This window comes from Adiantum capillus-veneris, chromosome 10 (genome assembly GCF_014529385.1).
Source record: "Adiantum capillus-veneris isolate H3 chromosome 10, ASM1452938v2, whole genome shotgun sequence".
Classification (NCBI taxonomy): Eukaryota; Viridiplantae; Streptophyta; class Polypodiopsida; order Polypodiales; family Pteridaceae; genus Adiantum; species Adiantum capillus-veneris.
The window spans coordinates 134,796,528-134,818,516 of NC_140940.1; the positions used below are offsets into that span (position 1 = coordinate 134,796,528).

At 42.7% G+C, this 21,989-nt stretch overlaps 1 protein-coding gene across 1 annotated transcript in view; it reads right to left on the bottom strand.

The window, feature by feature from the left end:
• Window positions 1–14,543, bottom strand: part of LOC147449704 (uncharacterized) — a 71,223-nt gene extending 56,680 nt beyond the window's left edge. The window contains 4 exon segments of the mRNA XM_086521621.1: window positions 9,000–9,124; window positions 10,937–11,063; window positions 11,147–11,227; window positions 14,425–14,543. Coding sequence (XP_086377747.1) covers window positions 9,000–9,124; window positions 10,937–11,063; window positions 11,147–11,227; window positions 14,425–14,543 — 452 coding nt within the window.
• Between the last annotated feature and the right edge of the window lie 7,446 nt (window positions 14,544–21,989).

The following is a 21,989-nucleotide window of genomic DNA, read 5'->3' on the forward strand; positions in this document are numbered from 1 at the left end:
ATATCCGCACTTGCTAGACTTGGACTTGTAGTCAAATTTGTGGATGAGAGATGTACAGTTCATGATCTCAGTTTTGGTGATGAAATTGTTGCATCTAGCCTTTTGTGCCGAGGGCTGTATAAGCTCACTTTGTATGACAAGTGTGGACACAATTTTGCAAATGCTGTTGTAGATTCAAGGGCTATTTCAAATGCAAAACTTTGGCATGCACGTTTTGGTCATCTGAATTTTGTGCCGAGGGCTGTATAAGGTCACTTTGTATGACAAGTGTGGACACAATTTTGCAAATGCTGTTGTAGATTCAAGGGCTATTTCAAATGCAAAACTTTGGCATGCACGTTTTGGTCATCTGAATTTTGCCAGTTTGCTGTGTTTGCAGAAATCTGATATGGTTGCTTCTTTGCCGCCTCTTGAAGCACCTGTCAAACATGTTTGTGAAGGCTGTATTTTGAGTATGATGCAGCGTTCTAAGTTTCCAGCGGATGGTTCAGTTTGGTCCACATGCAGGTTGCAGCTTGTACATAGTGATGTTTGTGGGCCCATGCAAACTCCATCCTTCGGAAATTACCTGTACTTCGTGACTTTCATTGATGATTACTCCAGGCATGCATGGGTATTTCCCCTTAAAGCAAAGTCCAAAGTTTTTATGTGCTTCAAACAATTTCTCGCTATGGCTGAAAATGTCTCGAAATGTCCTATGGGCACCCTCCGTTCTGATCGAGGGGGGGAGTATATGTCTCATGAATTTAATGCATTTCTGGCTAGTCGTGGGATAAAACACCAATGTACAGTGCCTTATACACCTCAGCAAAATGGTGTTGCTGAGAGGAAAAACAGGTCACCTACGGAAATGGCACGATGTATGGTGAAAAGTCAAGCTTTGCCGCATTCTTTTTGGCTTGAGGCCATCATGTGTGCCACTTATGTACTAAACAGGTGTCCTACAAAAGCTTTGCAGTCTATTACTCCATATGAAGCATGGCATGGTAGAAAGCCTTCTATTGAGCACATGCGTGTTTTTGGTTGTTTGGCATATGCTTTGGTGCCACAAACACAGCGCAGAAAATTGGATGATAAGGCTGTCAAATGCATTTCTGTTGGTTATACTGTTGAAAGCAAAGGTTACAGGTTATATCATTTGCAAAAAAAGTGTATTTTGGTTTCACAGGATGTAGTGTTTGTGGAAGATTCTGTTCAGCCCTTGCTGTCATGTACTAGAGACAGTAATGTAAGCTAACAAGACATTTATGACACTTTGTTGCCTCTTTTCAGTGGTGGAAATACGAATGTAAGTTCCAATGAGGCAAATGTACAGCCTATGGGGGTTTCTAAAAATGTTATAGATCAGCCTACTACTGATGCAAATGTACATGATGTACTTGATGAGGAAAGGGCTAAAAATGAGCGGGCTAGAGGTATGCCAAAATGGCTGGTGCACACTTTGCATGACAGTAAGTTGGATGCACCTTTGTCTAGCTGTACTCGTTCAGGCTCTCGCCATGCATCTTATGCATCAGATTGTTATGCTTTGGCTATGTCTAGCTTACGTGATGTTGAGGAGCCTCTGTCTTTTGATGAAGCACAAAATTCAAAAAATTGGATGGCTGCCATGCAATCAGAATATGATGCACTTATAGAGAATGACACATGGACTTTATGTGATTTGCCTCCTGGCAAAAAGGCCATTGGTACAAAGTAGGTTTACAAGTTGAAATGCAGGCCAAATGGTGAGATTGATCGCCATAAGGCTCGACTTGTTGCAAAGGGTTATGCACAGCAAAAAGGCATAGATTATGAAGAGACTTTTTCTCCCACTTGTCATATGACTACTGTGCGTTTTCTATGTGCATTGGCAGCTCATTTTGGTTGGGATGTACATCAATCAGACATTGTTACTGCTTTTATTTGAGGACGTTTATGTAACACAGCCAATGTGCAAATGTAAGAAGGCTTTGTATGGGTTGAAGCAATCTCCTCGTGTTTGGTATGAGAAAGCTGACACTCATTTGGTAAAACGAGGCTTTCGTAACAGTCCAACAGAAAGCACATTGTATGTTAAGCGTGAGGGTGATGTACTTCTCATTGTGGTTCTTTATGTTGATGATTTGCTGATCACTGGACCAAATGAGAGACATATTGCTGAATTTAAGGCTGATTTGAATGCTACTTTCAAGATGAAAGATTTGGGGATGTTGCATCATTACTTGGGTATACAGTTTAAGCAGTGTGATGGTGGTATTGCCTTGTGTCAAAAAAGTTACATAGAGACATTGCTATGTAAGTTTGGACTTGAGGATTGCAACTATTGCCACTCCCATGGAAACAGTTTTGAAGTTGAGTCTACATGATGCTGGCGATCCTACTGATGTCACTCTTTATCAAACTGTTGTTGGATGGATGCCTCATTTATGTATGCAACACGAGGCCGGATATTCAGTTTGCAGTCTCACAGGTCAGCAGATTTATGCATAGCCCAGGGTCTAAGCATTGGCAGGATGTCAGGAGGATTTTCCGCTACCTTAGTGGCACTTTACATCTTAGCTTGTTTTATCCTAAGGGGGGATCATTGCCACCAGACTTACATGCTTTTTCGAACTCAGATTGGGCTGGTTGTTTTGACACGCTAGTGTCCACAAGTGGTTTTTGTTTCATGCTTGGCAGTTCATGTATATCATGGTTGAGCAAGAAGCAACCTACTGTGGCCACTTTGAGTTGTGAGGCTGAGTACAGGGAAGTCTTCACAGCTATGGTTGACTGTGTATGTCTCAGATGCCTTATGGCTGATATGGGTGTTGGACAGGACACTGCCAACACTATCTACACTGACAGTCAGAGTTCATTGGCAGTTGCGAGGAACCACTGAGGTGCATTACCACTATGTCAAGGAGAGGCTCTCAGCAGGAGAGATCAGCTTGGCTTATGTGCTGCTTATGTGCCAGCACATGACAACCTTGCAGATCTTTTCACAAAGGCATTGTCTCGTGAGAAGCTTGAAGCTTTCTGCAAAGCTTTGGGCTTACTCTCCTTTGTGGAATGATCATGTCCTCAGGGCATGGAACTTCCCTTTACTCATGTGCCAGCTCTCGTTCACCGCATCACTCCAGGGAGGATATGTTACCATATACATGTGGTAGTGATGTGTGTGAACACACTAGGACCGCCGAGGCATTTTTTCCCTCTTTAGGAGGTTTTTCCCCCGAGCATTGTATATACACCCATCACTATAGGGCTATTTATCTTTCCATTGCACAATAAGTAACACACTCTCTATTGTGTGCCTTGAGCTTCCTTCGTCTTCTCCAAGGTGTGTGCGTTTCTCTGCAACCCTAATTCCAACAATACTCGGCCATCTCTTCCAGGTAATCCCGCACGTTGTTTTTGCTCAGCAAAGTCTATCTTTTGAAAGATAGTAGCCTTGAGATGTAAATCCCAAAACTTGTCCACATATTTGTGGATAGACTCATGAGAGAGAAGCCTTAAACTCCGCATTCAGTGAGCACTTTGTCCTTTGCATCACTTGCAAGGAATTGCTTCATGATGGAAACTCATTTCCATGTCTTTGGGGCTTTGCCATTGCCTTGAAGGCTAGCCCACCATTGACGAGCCGCTTTTTGGAAGTGCATAGCTACATGGCGTAGCTTGGAGGACTCCATGAAGCCCTCATCTCCAAAGGCCACATCAAATTTTTGGATGAAGGCCAATACTTTGTTGGTAGCACCAAAGGTGCCATCATAGGTGAGAAAAGAGATACTCTTTCCTCCCTCTTTGAGCTTCTTGAGCTTTTGTGACCTTCGCCATGCAGGGTAAGATTTGCGATGTCCTCCCCTCTTATATTCTCTAGGAGAATAGCCATAGCTTTCATCGGTAGAGGAGGAAGGTGAAGAAAAAGGATAAGAGGGTGACCTCTTTCTTGCCCTTTTCTTCCTTGGTTTCCTCTCTTCCCTTTTGGAGTGACGCGGAGAAGGACTATGGGTTAACCGTTTCCTCTTGGGAGGAGTTGGTGATCGTTTAGTCCTTCTTCTTTGTGGAGCCACATCTTCGGAGGAATTTAGGGATTCATTGCTTTCTTGATCTTTGGATTCCTCCTCTTGTATGGGAGTCTTGTTTTGTGGGTCTCTTCAAGAGGCCTCGTAAGCTCTCTCTCCTCTTGGAGAGGAAATGAAATCTCATAAGCACGAAGTTCTTGAGTAGCTTCGGCTTGCAAAGTGGGGTTGCCCATAGCTTGTTGCAACCTACTGATGACAAGATAATTAACAAACATGGGGGCATCATCATTGGCACCTTCATGTGCAAAATCAAAGTTATCAATGTTCATTCTCCTCTCTTGGTTATTGTCAGCCATGCTAATTTAACTTATGTGTTTACTTAGTGTATGCTTTGGCAATTCAAAAACTTAGTTGCTACTCCTCTTAGCCTTTGAAAATAGGCACTTAAGTATCTACACCCACGGCTCGAATTGGTTAATTATAGAGAGTAGTGGAGTCAGTCTAACATAGCAAAGTTGTCGAGGGATAGCTCCTTTCGGACTTCTTATGGGCTCAATAATGGTAAAGCCGTAGGCCAGTCTAAAAAGACTCCATTATTAAGACCAAAGCTCCCAAGGTGTGCACCATATCCCACATAGTGGGCTCAACAAAACCGATCATAGATCCCAGACCCACTTACCCTAATATAATTAACAAAAGGGAAAATTACCAAAATACCCCTCTAATTTGTGGAAATTCCCAAAATACCCCTCAAATTTCAAAAATTCCCAAAGTACCCCATAATTTGTCATAAATTCCCAAAATGCCCCTCAAATTTTCCAAAATTCCCAAAATACCCCTGGTTGTGAGAGTAAATTTCTTGAAAAACAAAAAAACTTGTAGCTTTTCATAAGAAGAGTGATTGTCTACCATACAGGATGCTAAAACTAAATTTTGAGCTGGTTATGTAGGCTTTGGAGATGAATTCCTTCATTATTTTTAGACATGATTGCCTTTTTTTGGGAGGTAATTTGCAAAAAATTACATGCTAAGCACTCAAAAACCGATCTCAATTGTCAAACAAGAATAAAGATTAGAAAATATTGAAGATCCAACAAAAATAGATACAAGGGTATTTTGGGAATTTTTGAAATTTGAGGGGTATATTGGGAATTTCCACAAATTAGAGGGGTATTTTGGTAATTTTCCCTTAACAAAAACAACCATTAATAGGCTACTTAAGGACCTCTCTTCTTAAGCAAGAAAAGAGAAACCAAATGCTCTGATACCAATGTAATGGAAATTGCCTATGAACTTTGAGAGTAGAGGAATTAGGAAATTAGGTGAAGCACTTCTGAGAGATTCTTTGTGAGTATAGCGGTTGAACTTAATTGATGGTAGCAACATAAACATGGTACTTAGTTAACTTGGCATGAACAATACTTTTGCAAGAGAGAGAGTTTAGAGAACATGACAATAGTTGAGGACCGGATTCATATGGAGCCGGTCCCCCCTCCAATAGGCATTTGTATTATAGTTTCTCCCATCAAGAGAGACTTGGTACAATACAATCTTTGTGTTCCTTGTAACCTAGGTGATGCAATGAAGATGGAAAGCTTCATGCATCACAAGCATAACATAAACTTGAAGAAAGCATTAACTATCCCAAGCCTCAGTCCCAAGGCCTCAAACACCTTCGAAGGTGGAGAGAGCTAGCGGGGAATGAGGATAGGGAAGAGGAAGAAGAAACATTCCATAGGAGAAAGAAATAGTTCCTCACTTATCATTACTCTTCTTGCTAGCATACATAATAACATACTAATGAAGATGGAGAAGATGGCAAGCTTAAGCATTGAAGCATGACCCTTGGTTGGATTTGCATTCCATAGCCAAGAGTGTTGGTGTAGGCTTTCACTCTCACAAGGTTAGAGAAGGAGATGGTGTTCCTCAACTTTCACCAAGTGAGAATGTCTTTGCAAATGAGTGTGTGTGTGTGTGTGGAGTATATCCCCCTAGCACCCCCCCTCCTTGCTTTGGGCGAGAGGTGACCTTTCTGCATGTTGCAAGCTCATTGGACCCCTCTCCCCCTAGCCAATCACATGCAGCATGCAGTCAAGTACATGGGTAGTCTTTTGACAAGTGTCCTCCTTAACCTTTAGAGAGAGAGAGAGCTTGAAAATATATAGATATTTGTTAGATGGAAGTAGAAGCTCATTGGACTCCTCTTTAGCCCAACCAATAGCATTCAAGCACACCATGTGAATAAGCTTAGTGAGAGTCTGACATGTGTCCCATGTGCTCTTTTCGAATTCCCCTAAATTTGAGATTTTTATGCATAGGAAGTTTCTTAAGCAACTTCCTCATTAAGTGTGTAGGTTCTCTTTTTGACTCAAGCATCTTAACCCCCATGCATAGGAAGCTTCTCAAGCAACTTCCTCATTAAATGTGGCAAGTACCTCAAGTACCTTAGTCATCAAGCATGACAAGCACCTTAGGTGGACTTCCCACCTCAAGTACAGCCCTAGCTTGCTTAAGTTTAGGTCCGATTCCCACCTCAAGCACAGCCCTAGCTTGCTTAAGTTTAGGTCGGGTTCCCACCTCAAGAACAACCCTAACTTGCTTAAGGTTCCCACCTCAAGCACAACCCTAGCTTGCTTAAGTTTAGGTCGGGTTCCCACCTCAAGCTCAGCCCTAGTTTGCTTAAGGTCAAAGGACTTTTAACACTAACCATTGGAGGTCTTTAATGAAGCTAACCCTAAGGTCTTTTAAGATTCATTAGTTAACCTTGCTCTTTGACAGACCATCTCTCATTTGGGCCCCTTTACCATTGGCCCCGTGTCGAGATAGTTCCGTAAGCACATGTCTATATTCTAACCCTTGTTCCCGTTTATTATGAGAAAATCATTTGGGTTGGTTAGATATTAGATATTTAATGACACTGATGTATTCTTTATCATTATTCTCTACGTTGATGACATGTTTCTTGCTAGACCAAATGAACAATATATTGCTACTTCTAAGGCTGATTTGATTGTCTCTTTTGAAATGTCAAACTTGAGGATTTTGCATCATTATTTGGGCATATGAATAAAGTAAGTTGATGTAGGTATGTATGATGAGGCAAACAACCATTCTTAACACAGTATAGCATGTTGTGTTGCATCCAAAACACTACACCCAAAGATCCATGGAATGACAACAATCTACAATTCAAATCTAGACCACATTTGGCTCAAGGTTCTCTCAAGGACTTACCAAGGGAGTCCAAATGTGGGGGGATATTTCTAGGCGAGAAATTTTTGGTGAGCGCTTTTTAGGAATCACGCGAGCAAATTCTAGAAAAGATTCTCTACCTCCCTCCCTCTCTCTCTCTCTCTCTCTCTCTCTTCTATTGTTTCTCCTTCACGCTCCTTCGCATCAAATCTTTTAGTGTCTTGCAACCTATCTCTCTCTCATTCAGTTTTTTGTCTTGTCCTCTCCCCCTCCTTCTCTCTCTCATCTCTCATTCTTGTTTCTCAAGCACCTTAACATCCAATCTTTTAATGTTTAGGGCCAAAGACTCTATCTCAAAGCGTGAAGCGTGAAAGCGAGCGCCTCTTACTGATCGCCCGAGTAGGAGGATTATGACTTGCGGATAAAGTGTTACCGAGGGGGAGCGCATGCCCCCTTTGCAATGACTTGGAGGGCGGGAAATCAATTGAGCATATTCTGATGAACTGCCCGGCCCTGACCCACGCTTAAGTTGATTGTCTCGGTGGGTTGTTGTGTACCATTCAAGACCTTCAGGACCCGACGGGTGTCGCTCTCACTGACAGTGAAGTTACCATTATCCTCCTTGGTGGGGAGGCTCGTGGATTTAGGTTGCCCTTCTTGGTTAACCGGCATCCGTATTCGAGGGGAGCGGCTGCAGGGAACCACCTTCACACACCTTGGAGAGAGAGAGAGAGAGAGAGAGAGAGAGAGAGAGAGAGAGAGAGAGAGAGAGAGAGAGAGAGTATGAATCAAAGAGGATAGAGATAGGCACTAAGATAATAGGGCGGTTTAGACATAGACAAAGATGTGCCACCTTTCAAATTGTTTCAAAAACAACGGAGACTAGGGTACTTGAAAGATGACATCCTTTAATCATAGAAACATTACATTTTATTGCACTTGCATTACATAGACCACTTTAGAATCACCAAAAGCGTTCATCCTCTAGAAGCCCCGGGATTTGCAATTGTGCTCCCCTCAAGTGGCAAAAGAAGATTCACCACATTCCCTAGCTGCTCCTTCATTTGCTCCTCATCCTCCTATGTGATGAGTCCAACCTTCTTTCAGCAAGAGAAAGAAAATTGTCCCTTCTTGTTCAAGCTTAGCAAGGTGCACATATTGAGGTCTGTGCGGCAATGATAAAGGTGATGCACATTGATCGTTGCCTTGAGAGTCTCTTAAACCATTCAGCTCCATACAATGCCTCTCCATTGGAAATGGCTTCCATGGCATCCCACGCAGACTTGATTCTATTCTCAAGATCGTCAGCCATCGTGCAAAGAAAGAGAAGTGCACTAATGTAGCTAGTGGATGGTTTCACAAAAATATTACAAGCCCAATCAATTTATATCAATTGTGGGAATATTAAATTATTTCTATTTTTGCTATTCACGATGTGACACATAAACAACCACCTTCCAATTTTAACAATTATTGAAAAAATTGCAAAACAATGCACCAAAATGTGGCTATCATAAGATCAAATTAGAACTTGGTAGTATTGTCCACTTTGTGATCTGACATACAAGAAATTGGAAACGGCCAATGCTATGCATTCATGCCTGGATAGATCCTACCTCGGCCCACAGTGCCCTAAATATATTAGCATCTGCCAGAACTGGATGATGGATAAACATGTTCTCATTTTGGCTTAACCCTAATATACACACAAAAATAAAATACAATTGTTTACATGCAAGATATGATTTTTGCTTTGTCATCCGTTCCATGAAGTCTGGACATGTGCACAATGGTTGGTTGCAGATACAAACATTGTACAACCTGACATGACAATCTTCACTTTGGATCTCTACTTTGAAGACCTCACGAACACCATCTTCCCTACATATCTCTTCTATTACCTTTGCTCTCAGCACTAGTACTAGAGTGATCTTGCGAGCAGCATCCTTGAAAATGGAAGACCAATACCATACACGCACACCATCTCGCATCGTGGCTCGTGCACTGCCTTGAGGAGAGGATGTATCTTTTGACTTGAAAGGAGTATTGGTTTGGTTTTGTGTAGGAGAAACTAGTGGTACAGGAGAGCATCCTTCTTTCTTGAACTCCACTTGATACCCCGCTTCATGCAATATTTGCACCTCATCCTTAGTTAGGTTGGTGCACACATGCACGGGCCAAATGTTTGGTGGATGTTGAGGCTGCGGCTCAATGTTCTGGTCTACTATGTGGCAATGCAAGACATGATCCGGACAAAACCAAAACCACTGACGCACCACACCTTTGGGATGCTTTCGATATCCTTCAAAAGATGGGACCGGTATACCAAGGCTTGAACCTGCAATACTGCCCCCACACCTTTGTCCTCCTCTTGGCGTGCCACTACATGCGACTCTACTCCCTTGTGGAGTTCGTCGTGTGGCCCACATTGCCTCATTCACCTTGCATTCCACTACATACTGCCCTCCTGAAGCTGTACTTTTTTTGGGGGTTTGTGATGTCCCTTCTTGTGCAAAGTTGATCTTACGGGATCTTCCACACTTCTTGCGATCTTTGGTGACCGAGTTGTACTCAGGCCTATGCAATGCATCATCATCCACATTGATAACCTCATTTGGCTTGTGTTTTCGCCTTGATGTCTCCTTATCTCCTGTCAATGGAGTCGAATGTTTATACATTGGAGTGCCCTTGGTAGCCTCGTTCACTGCTCTTATTACTTGACTGGGACATTTTTCATGGCTCTCCGCAAGCTTCTATATCGATGGACCCTTCCCAATTTGTTTTCCATGGCTGTATGGAATGGCCTTTGTACTCTATAAGATGGAATTTGCTAGTTCAGTTGTACATGCATCATATAATGAAATGCGTTTATGAAAACCCTCCCCTACTAGCCAGCTGCCATGCTTGCTCTCGGTGAGGTTTGTGCGTAGAGTGTTTGGTCCATCATAGCTTCTTTCTACGCACATCATAATGCCACCCCAATGTGCAATACAAATTTCCCGCCAGCTAAGCCATGAATCCATGTATGGAATGTTACAATCTATGCAATGACCGTTACGCCACCATTGGCGTATCAAACGAACCTCTATTGTTGCAACCTCTTTTGTTGGTGCTTGCCTCCACTTCTCACACATTTCTTTGTGTATGTGTGGAGAAGCTTGCGCCACATACTTTATTGTATGTTGATTCAATCTTTGCTTCCAATGGAAAAGACAAGAACGCTCTCGACTACTCATTGTATTATTCTTGTCGCCACCATTGAAAACAATTCGGATTGCATTCCAATTTGCTTGAGCTTCGTCCGTCATGAAGCCAAAAAAGTTAGCTCTTTCACACCCACATGACATCCTTACATCATTGAGGCACTCCCAAAACACACATTGCAATTCCGTGTCCTCCTCTTTCATTTCACAAGTTGCAATAATCTGAAGGTGCTGCATGCTGTAAACAAATTGTTAAGAGGGAAATTCAAAGTCAAACCACATTGAAGTCAAGGTGCACCGTGTACCTTGGATCATAGACATGACATGCCATAGTCTCCCAATCGTTCACGCGTCTAGTGTGATCAAAGTGGATCCACGCACGTCAAAGACATGTCATAGTCACCCAATCGTTCACGCGTCTAGTGTGATCAAAGTTGATCCACGCACGTCGAAGATCACCATCCTTGTCTTGTCTCGTTTGGTTCACCAAGTCCACACCGGATGCTAGGCCAACTGTGGACATTTTGAAGACATAACATTTATCTCCCTCCTTACTTGACCAAGAAACCTATTTCCATGGAAAAATTCATATGTGCAGTCTCGCTTGAGCTTAAGGAGTGCGTCAATGCGAAAAGATTCTTTGTCACCACCTCTCCATAAACTAGACACTGATCTTTGAAACCTGTCAAAGTTCATAGTGTTTAGAGAAAAAATAATTTAGCATAGAGTTCTGCATTGAAATAAGAATTTGAGAAATTTACATACCAATTATCTTCCACCAATGGTCCCAACTCCTTAGCAATTGCAAATAGCTCTTGCTCACCTAAACTTCCCTTGTCATTGTTGCTGCGAAGAAGTGTTGTACTTATAATTTCTTTTGCAAAACACATTTGAACCTTCCTAGCTCCTGCATGTGGATCTACTGTCACAATCCTTTGCACCATCACCTTGGTGCTATCCGTTAGCTTTTTGGATGTACCGTTGCACACATCGTGTCTATGTGTGCCACGATGAATCATGACTCTGGTTGCCATCTCATCTGATGGCATGACATAATATACTACACACTCACATGTTGCAATGCAAAAATCAATTGCCTTACAAAAGTGGCATGTAAGGCTCTTATCTCCAATCTTACAATATTGTCCGAGTGTAGGTGCCTTTTGTATGTACCCATTGAAATAGCTTGTATTGGGAATATGATAATTAATCAAATGGGCATATTGTTCATTCATGAACTTTAGAGATCCTAGGAAATGACTAAGACACACCACACCTGGGAAAACTATATTGGATGTTTGAGGCTTCGACCACAGATGAGGATCATACTTATGCTCCATTGCATCCATATGGTGCAACCTCCCCATGGTGGGTGGAAATTCTAAAAAAAGATCACCATTGTAAGCTCTTGGAATCTTTGTAACCTGGTCCACTCGTTGTATTTGCATAAAGAGCTTTGTCAATGTACCCGTCTTTTCGGCATGTAAATTTTTTTACCTTGTACTCCTCTTGAAGCTATTTGGGAGCAAAACTTGAGGCGGGGTACAAAGATCTAGTTTTTTTTTGAGAGAAGTGCATCTTTGGGGGACTATCCACAATGGAAATGGGAGTCATGTTAGGTGAGCGTGTAGAGTGTACAACATGAGATACGTTGACTTTGTATTTACGTGAAAGTTGTTCATTCAGTACATAGGTGATTTCACCTAAATTGTTGAGCATCCTTTCAAGAGGCAAAGTCATCTCAATATCACCAACTTCGATCACCTGCATTTAAAGTTGTAAATTGCATTGGATAAATTATTTCTAAAAGAAATGATTCTGATATTATAAATTTAGCATTGTAAAAAGGATAAGAAAGTTCTTTATTAAGAAACAATAAAGAACAAGCCATAAGAATAAGCTAAACAAACACATTAAGCATAAGACCTTATTATAGTAACTAACAAATTGTTTATACACTCACATGTAATAATACAACCGTTATAATTTTAGATTTAATAATATTCTAATATTTCAACAAGTGTATTTTAAAATTTGTGTTTAAAACAAATCCAAAAATTTGTTCAAAATATATGCATATTTACTCTCCCTAAACTCCTCCAAATGCGTGTACCCCTCATATAACCCCCCCCCCCCCCCCGCCTGACCCTCAATCTCGTGTACCCCTCCATCCTCCTCACACGTGTCCCCTCCCCCACTCAAGCTCGCTTCTCAAGTGCCCCTCGCCCTCATGCATGTGCCCCTCCCCCCCCCCCCCCCTCAAGCTCATGTACTCTCCTCCTCACGTGTGTGCTCTCCCACACACCATGCATTGTGGTAGCCGACGGTACATGCGGCTACCACGATGGCATGCCCAAAGGAAACATGGCACGCCACGTGTATTGCCGCTTGGCGACAGTATATGTGGCATGCCACGTGTACCTAAAAGGTATGCCACAGTGGTAGCTGCACCGCCACGTGGACAACATAGCTAACATGTGGCATGACACGTGTATTGATGCTTGACGACGGTATACGTGGTGCCTGCTATTACCGACGCTTGACGCACCACGTGTACCGCCATCAAACGTCGATACACGTGTCATGCCATGTGTCAGCTACGTTGTCCACGTGGTGGCACAGCTATCACTGTGGCACGCCACGTGTACCATCGATTGCGCACGATACACGTGGCATACCACGTGGCCACAAGGACAGCTTGCGTGGTGGTCCCAGGGCAACGTGGTATGCCATGGGCCACCCTAGTGGCTAGGCCACTAGCGTGGACCTTGGTTTATGCGCAAGCGAGGAAAGCACGTGTACACTGGGACACACATTGTTCAAAGCGCGTGTCCCCCCATGCCCCCATGCCCCTCCCACTCACACACCCGCACGTGCACATGCGTAGACACACCTGCGCACGCGAACGCACACAGACACAACACATGCACATAAGCATACACACACACACACACACACACACATCTGTATATGTGTACACACACACTGTACACACAAACGCACTCGCACGCTTACCCACACACACATACCTACGTACACACACACACACACACACACACACACAACACATGCGTGCGCACACAAAACACACACACACACACACACAAAACACACACACATGACACACACACAGATAATTACAAATTAAAAAAACAAAAAACAAAAAATTTATTTTGTTTTTGCAAGTTATATAAAGTTCATTCTCTATTGGGCTAATCTCTCTTTCTGTATCTCAAACTCAAGTCTCTCTCAAGCTTTCACTGGGTCTTTCTCTCAAGCTCTCAACTTTCCATTTCTCTTTCTCCTTCAAGCTCTCAATTTCCCACAAGCCATTCAAGTGCTTAGCAAAAGCTATTCCTAATGTGGTGTGCAATGACAAGTAAGCCATGCTATTTTGCCTTCCTAGTTATGTCCACAATTTTTTGCTAACAAATATTTGTGCAGGTCTCTCCATTCAGTACGTAGATTCTTGGGCTCTCTATTAGAGATGGGGCAAATGAAACCCAATTTAGCATTGGGTGGCATACATTTGATGTACATGGAGACTTCATGTTCCTCAAAAATTGGAGGTATAAGAAATCTAAAGATTTTGTTTGGTTTGTAGGTGGCTACTAGGTACCTTCACAAACATGGGAGATGCTGTGTTCGATTGTTTTGCAAGAGTGGGGAAATTGGCAGCACAATGTTTATAGCTACGTAGGCATTGCATCAATTGTGAGAAGGATTGGTCAGTTTTCAATGCATGTCTAGGTCCGGCTCAACGCCTACCTTCTGATATAGGCTCGACATTGATGTTTGGAAGGGTAGCAGAGCTCATGTGTTTGAGCATCCGGAGCAGGTGATAGAGCAGATTCATCCATTGGAGCCACCTTTGCTACTAAGCAGTCAAGGAGGTACGACAGCAACTCCACGTACAACTTTCACATCCTCAGTCCTAGCTTGCATGGCCTTCATATGGAGCTTCCCCCAGTGCATTCAGTGCCTCCACATTTGAGCCCCCCACCCCCCTTTGGAGTTGGTCCAGTGCCCTGCACATTACCTACAAGCCTCCCCACATATGGTTCGTACCCTTTGCCATTCGAAGGAGTTCCTCCATCATTTGTGCACCCACCACTACTTCTAGGACCGTCTCTAGCCCATATGCTGGGTATTCCTCAGCCATAGATAATTTGTTTGCACGGCCCCCATTGGCACAACCTTTGTTTCCTCCGAGAGTATATGGCCGTCCACCGCCCTTCTTTCATCCACCTCACTCATGATGTATTCCCCCCCCCCCCCCCCATATGTATTTACTTTTGATGCAATGGTACATTTAGATTTGGGGTATGCTATATCAATATACCATAATTGTGTGTAATACATTGCTCTTTTTTCTTATCATTAGTGTATTGAATGCATCCACGATGTTAAATCATGTTTTGGTTTGAATGTAAGTATGCCCTAAATGTGCAATCTTCAATGTTACATTTTAGTTGAAAGGGAGTGAGAGACACGTAGCGAATGGTTCAGGACTCTATTATAATAGAGAGAGAGAGAGAGAGAGAGAGAGAAGCCAAAAAATAGAAAGGGGAATCTTTTGGGAGAGGTAGATAAAGAATCTTTTAGGAATCTGCTCGCTCGATTACTTAAAAACGCTCACCAAAAATTGCTCGCCCAAAAATTACGTCCCCAAATGTGGAGCAATGTATTCCTTTTTGTCAAATCACCCCTTAGCACATGTCTTCCTCCCAAAATCAATTGAAAGACATGCTCCACCGTGTCGTAGCATACTCTTCAAAAGAGACTTCTTTGAGCCCCATAACATGCCCCCCCCCCCCCCCCCCTCCTCTCCTCAAAGTGCTTTGTATCGCTTGGCTATCACACAAATTATGTATCACCATCCTTTTAGGGACATTCCTCGAGCTCATTGCATCTCATCATGCTATGTTCAATTCTCTTGAGTTTGTTCCTGATGAGAATCTTGTGACATGTACTAGAAATCGAGGTAAAGCACATGGAGCATCAAACCTAGACTTGGCTACTTAAAACCCACTTCTTCTAGCATGAGGAATTTGATGTAGCTATCACAACAAGTCCATAGTGGTTCATTGAGCATATGACTTCAAATGTTTTGACTATGTGCTTGAGGAGGATGACTTTGACGCTTACTAGTGTTTTATGGGAGTTCAGGTTTTTAGTGTTTCCGTGAACTGCAGGGCCTAGTGAGTAACTTTCCATATTACACACTTTGTATACATTCAAGCAACAATTTTAAAAAGTGCAATTTTAATTTTGCTTTAGCTTCTTTCCTTTATGTTCAATACGTTGTGGTTTTTAAGTTTTCATGTTCTTATATAAAATGAAATGTGCTCAATCTTTTGTTTTTTAAATTTCAACTCTAAAATAGTAGCATAGCCCCTAGATTTGCAAGTATGAGTGTGATACTTAATGCAATTATAAAACTACCCCTAAAGGACTCTTTGTTACCATATCATAGTAGTGATGTGTGTCGCACTTAGGACTGCAGAGACATTTTTTTCCCATGGTTTGTATATATGTCCAATACTCTAGGACAAACCTTATCTTTATTGGCACACTTAGTAATGAGTCAGTAATACTACTTCATGTGTTGTGTGCTCTTGAGATTCTCCGCCACTTTCTCCATCTTCGCATGCATTCTTGTGGCTACATTTCCAACAATTGACATTAGAGCGGGCTTTGATATATCTAGGTTAGTGTTTTCAAAACCCTTTTGGCTCATGTTCTCTAATCGAGGTGATTTTGATGAGCATTACTAGGGTGATGTAACCTTCGGGCCAAAATCGTGACAATATTCCGATTATGGACACTCTCAAGAGAAGTGAATACATCATGATGAGACAGAATGTGCTTCATTGAATCACTGTCAAAGTACCACCTATGGTCCACAAAATTTTCAATGAGGCATCATGAATAGATGGGTCATATAGGCACTTTGCACTAAAGCCCATTGTGCATCTTACAAAGTGTTTGTCAAATTATAAGCATCTACAATGGGTGCATTTGCCTCTTTTTTTCAAGCCTATTTAACCTTAAGCTTATGGCATTGCCTGATGAGATAATTATTTGCCCTATAATAATGACATTTCAACTCCTTCTTACCTTTATCACTGGACTTCTTGGACCTATTTCTGTTTGAAGAAGAAGCAGTTGTGGGGGCAAACCTTCTACCTACATAAGCATTGTAAGTGGCAATATCAACATTCTTATTTTGTTGTGCAACCATGAATTCATGTTCAATCATATGTTTCTTAGCCCTATTTTTTATTGATTAGGCATCTTGTAGCAATACAAAGACAAGACCATCAAACTTTACATCATTTGTTGTACTCTCTGTCACAAGCCTGAAGGTGGAGGCAAAAGTGTGATAAGAATCCAGCAAATCATGAAGAACTCTCTACACAAGGTTGTCGTCAGGAATGGTCTCACCAATGGCAATTAAATTCTCATTGAGATCTTTTTATCCTTGCAAGAAATACATCCATATCATCCTGCTTGTGCATAACCTTGGACTCTAACTCTTTCCGCAAGTAAGTAATTTTTGCTAAATTTGAACATGCATACAAAAAAGCTAGTCTATCCCATGCATGTTTTGATGTTTGTGTGGGAAAAAAAAAATCGGTCACTTGCATGTGTTTCGTTGCTTGGCTTATGCTTTGGTGCTTGAGAAACACCACAAAACATTGGGTGACAAGGTTTTGACGTTTTTCCTTTTTGCTGTAGTTTAGAAATCAAAGGCTATAGGTTGTATCCTTCACAAACAAAGCGTATCTTGATTTACCCCCCCCCCCCCCCCCCCCTCTCTCTCCCCTTCACACATACACACACACACATGCACATGCACAACCAACATTTGGTGGAGCGCTCCATCACTCGACGATTGGGGAGGAGAGGGTGGGAGGGCTCTACATAAGAGGACTGTAAGAAGACTCGACCGTTAGAGGAACACAAGAGGTAAGCTTCTACATAACCTCCTCCCCTCATTGTCTTAGACACATGCACATTAGAAAAGTTAGATTCAAAGATTTTGTATACCTCTTGCATGTTTGGTATAGGTGTTTGCTTGCTTGCTTGGTTGACCTCACTTTGCTTGTTTGATTGTTTGTAAAGAGAGATTAACATAAATTTAATAATTAATGTTAAATTAATGTTTAAGTAGAGTGAGAAAATATTACACATTAAACATCACACCTACACATTAAACTTCTTGTATGTTTAATGTTAAATTAGAGTGAATTTTGAAGGAGAAGTCATGCACATACACTGACTCCAAGAGCACAAGAGTAGGATCTCTGCACACCTGAAATTTCCCTAGAGAACACACTATAGGCTCTCTCTCTCTCTCTCTCTCTCTCTCTCTCTCTCTCTCTCTCTCTCTCTCTCTCTCACACACACACACACACACCGTGGTCTCCATCTCGCTGAGATGAGGGGCTTTGTAAATATCGTTTTGAATCAAGTTTGCCTGCACATTCCAAAGGGTCTTCATCTCTCTCTCTCTCTCTCTCTCTCTCTCTCTCTCTCTCTCTCTCTCTCTCTCTCTCTCTCTCTCGCTCTCTCTCTCTCTCTCTCTCTCTCCGATGGTGCACTGTGTTGTTGTCATTCGAATCGCTGTTGTTCGTGCCCTAGCCGCTCAAAACTAGGTGGTGCCCCCTGTTTACTCCCCGTGATGAGTTCTACACGCACGGGCCTGGCGTAGAGGCCACTGGGGTCCGTTTTGCGCTTGCACTTGTCAATAGTTTTGACTTTTTTCTAACCAAAGCACTTGAACTCATTGGACTAAGACTTCTTACATCAAGTTTTGTTCATGGACAATCCAGGTAAAGAGCACTGGCAAGCTATGAAGTGAATACTTAGGTATCTAAAAGAGACAACAATAAATGCTTTGTATTTTGGAGGCACTGATATTGCAAGGGTATGCTGATGCAGATATGGTAGATGACAAAGATAAAGGAGCACTACTGGCTATGCATTCACAGTTGGAGGCACAACAATAAGTTGGGATTCAAAGCTGCAGAAAGTAGTCTCACTTCTACCACCGAAGGAGAATATGTAGCAATGACAAAGGCAAGCAAAGAGATTTTGTGGCTTCACGGATTCTTGGAGAAGCTTGTACACAAGCAAGACATTCGTGTCTTGTATAATGACAGTCAAAGCGCCATTCATCTTGTAAAGAATTCAACCTTTCACTCAAGGACAAAGCACATTCAGGTGAGATATCACTTCATACGTACTCTTTTGGAAGAGAGATGGCTAAAGCTAGGAAAGGTGCACACTAGTGAAAATCCTGCAAACATGTTTACAAAGGTGGTCAACAAAGAGAAGCTGAGCTTTTACTCATCTTCAATCGGCATTCAAGGATAAGAAGCCCAAATGGAAAGTAGTCACAGGTTTGGTGTGGAGGTCAGTCTCCAAGTGGGATATTGTTAAGTATCGAGCCTGATTTATCCCTTATAATTTTTTTTTAAAAAAAACATACATTTGTAAGGCTCCCGTTATGAGGAAAAGCCATCATGCGAGAAGAAAAATTACTCGCCAAAAAGTCGGTCGCTAGAATATTCCTTTTTGCCGAAATATTATGGCCGGACGACGGTTGAAAAGTGGTCGGGAAAATGGTTGGTGGCCGATTTCAAGGCGGAATTGTCTTCTCAATGGCGGTGGTGCAGCCAAAGTGTGTCGACTCTAGAAGATGGCATAGGCAAATGTGTGCAGGCAAACAGAAGCATGGCAAAGGACGGGAGCAGCTAGGAGGATCATGGGATGGCAAGTAGCAGCAGAGGTGTATGCATGATGCGGACTCCCCTGATAGTGATCTCTCAGTGCTCTTTTATAGGTGTAGGCTGCTTAGTTTAGTATAAACTAATTAGATTTAGGGCCCTAAGGCGAAGAGACAAAGCAGGCAGTCGGCGGGTCCCAGATGGTTGACTAGTGCTTTGTTTTGGGAAAAATAAGAAAATGATATTCTCCTAGGTGGGCCTTGGTGACCATCACCTAGAGAGAGGTGGAATATACAAATGGTTTTTTACAAAGTTTGGCTTTGGAAAACGGAAAATGAATTACCCTACGGATGTTTACTGAGGAAATGCGTCGTGGATGAGATGTCGACAAATCGCAGGCTTTACTGCTACGTTGGTGTAGCGCGCTCGTCAATTTTGGTGCCGGCTAGGACATGCCTTCGGCATCTTTCTTTGAATTGTTGCCACCATCGTGTTTTTTTGGTGTCGTTTATCGATGCGTCAATGTCCATTTTTGTTGCTTCTTTTCCTTCTTGTGCGTCCGTGTGTATGCGTTGTTGGTGCGTATGTGATTGTGTGCTTGTGCTTATGAGTGTAGGTTGTGTGTGTGTGTGTGTGTGTGTGTGTGTGTGTGTGTGTGTGTGTGTGTGTGTGTGTGTGTGTGTGTGTGGAAAGAGAGAGAGAGGGCTGAATTTACTCCTTGCCGACACAGAACGAGAGAGAGAGGGTTGAACGAGGGAGAGATGGAGAGAGAGCTAGAGATGGTGAGGTGTGTGTGTGTGTGTGTGTGTGGAAAGAGAGAGAGAGAGAGAGAGAGAGAGAGAGAGAGAGAGAGAGAGAAATTAAGAGAGTTGAGTGTGTGTGTGTGTGTGTGTGTGTGTGTCTGTGTGTATATGTGAGTGTGTGTGTGTGTGTGTGTGTGTGTGTGGGGGGGGGGGGGGGGGGGGGGGGGGGGGGGGGGGGTGCCAAGATTCAAGGAGAGAGGGAGGGTGGTGCCAAGGGTGGCGGCCCCTCTATGAGCACAAGGACAAGGAGGGGGGGGTGGCGGCGGAAGCCTGCAACAAGAAAAAAAATGTTTTTTTTAATTCATATTAAGCTCCCCTCTTGGGGTTAGTTCCCACGGCCAAGGTTTTTGAAAGCCCTCCCCTTCTGGCTAGAGGCATTCATGCCTCTAGCTCTGCTTCTGATTTTCTAGCAGCAGAGTTGGAGGGTTCTCCCCCCTTAGGAATATCTATCATGAAGTCCGAATCAAACCTTAAGAAGTACCTTTTGAGCCTCCATCCATTGACTCTGGTCTTGTGAATTCGACCATCTGCCTCCACATCAATTTGTAGCTACCATTGGCGTATCACCTTTTGACAATGAATGGATCTTTCCATCTCGGCTGAAACTTCTTATCTTTCCTAGTGTCAAATCTGTTGTCGTATCTCAATACTAACATGCCTTTCTTCAGACCCTTTCCCTTAAGCCCTTGATTGAATGTGAGTCGGCATCGTTTGGCTTGCATCATATAGTAGTTGATCGCATCTTCCCTATCGATCTGAAGCCTTTTTAGATCCAAGATGTGGTTGCAGAGATATGGGCATTTGGGTGCTGTAACTGGCTAGCCATGACTCACAAGTTGGCTATTTGCACCTCGATGGGTAGAATGGCCTCTTTTCCATATACCAAATGGAAAGGGGTGAAACCTAGTGATGTTCGGAATGTCGTGCGGTAGGCCCAAAGGGCGGCCATGAGATGCTTATCCCAATCACTTGTGTGGTTATTCACCTGCTTTATGATGATCTTATAGATCATGCCGTTTACCTTTTTCACTAGACCATTGCACTGTGGATAGTACGGAGTTGAGTGTCGGCGTGTGATGCCTAGCTTTTTCATCAGTTCTCCCACCAATTCGCCTCTGAAACATGGCCCTCTATCAGATATTATCTCCATAGGTGTGCCAAAGCGACAACAGATGTGCTCAAATATGAACTTCACCACTTCTTGGGATGTAATGTGTGTGGTGGCTGCTGCTTCGTCCCATCGGGTCATGTAGTCTACACCAACTAGAATGTACAGTTTACCCGACAAAGCCCTTGGTAAAAGAACAATCGCATCTATTCCCCACCTCTGAAATGGGCCATATGAGATGATAGGAGTTTGTGGCTCATAGGTTAGTGTTCGATCATCACTGGATACTTGACAAGCTTTGCATGTTTTACACCAATTATTCACATCCCTGTTCAGACTAGGCCAAGAGAATCTTGCCTGTAGAATCTTCCTACTAGTAATATCTAGAGAAAAGCGGCCACCGCAAACACAATCATGGCAACTTGAGATCACCTCCGTGATTTCACTGGAGATTGGCACTTGCCTGAGAATCTGGTCTTTGCCCTTGTAGTACAAGGTGTTGTTTATAAGGCGGTATCTTGTTGCCTTTCGGACAAGCCATTGTTTTTGGCCCTTGGTATACCCTTCAAGATATTCTCCAGTATCTAAGAAGATGATGATATTAGGCATAGCATCGCTACCTTGAAAGAGGGGTAGCTTCAGTTTGATTGCTTCTATGGGAACATCTTGTATTCTTTCCTTGGCTAGAGCATCTGCTTATTGATTTTCTGTCCAAGGGACATGAAATAGTTGCACCACTTCAAACTTTCTAAAAAGATCCTTAACTTGGTGTAATTGTCCAAGCAAAACCTGATTTTTACAAAACCAAGTGCCATTTATCTGCTTTATTTAGAGCATGGCATCGCCAAACACATTTAGGCATTGAACCCCTTGTAAAACACATTGTTCTAATCCAAGAATTAGGGCCACATACTCTGCTTTGTTGTTGGAGTGGGAGTGTAGTAGCTGCCCAATAGAGAAGA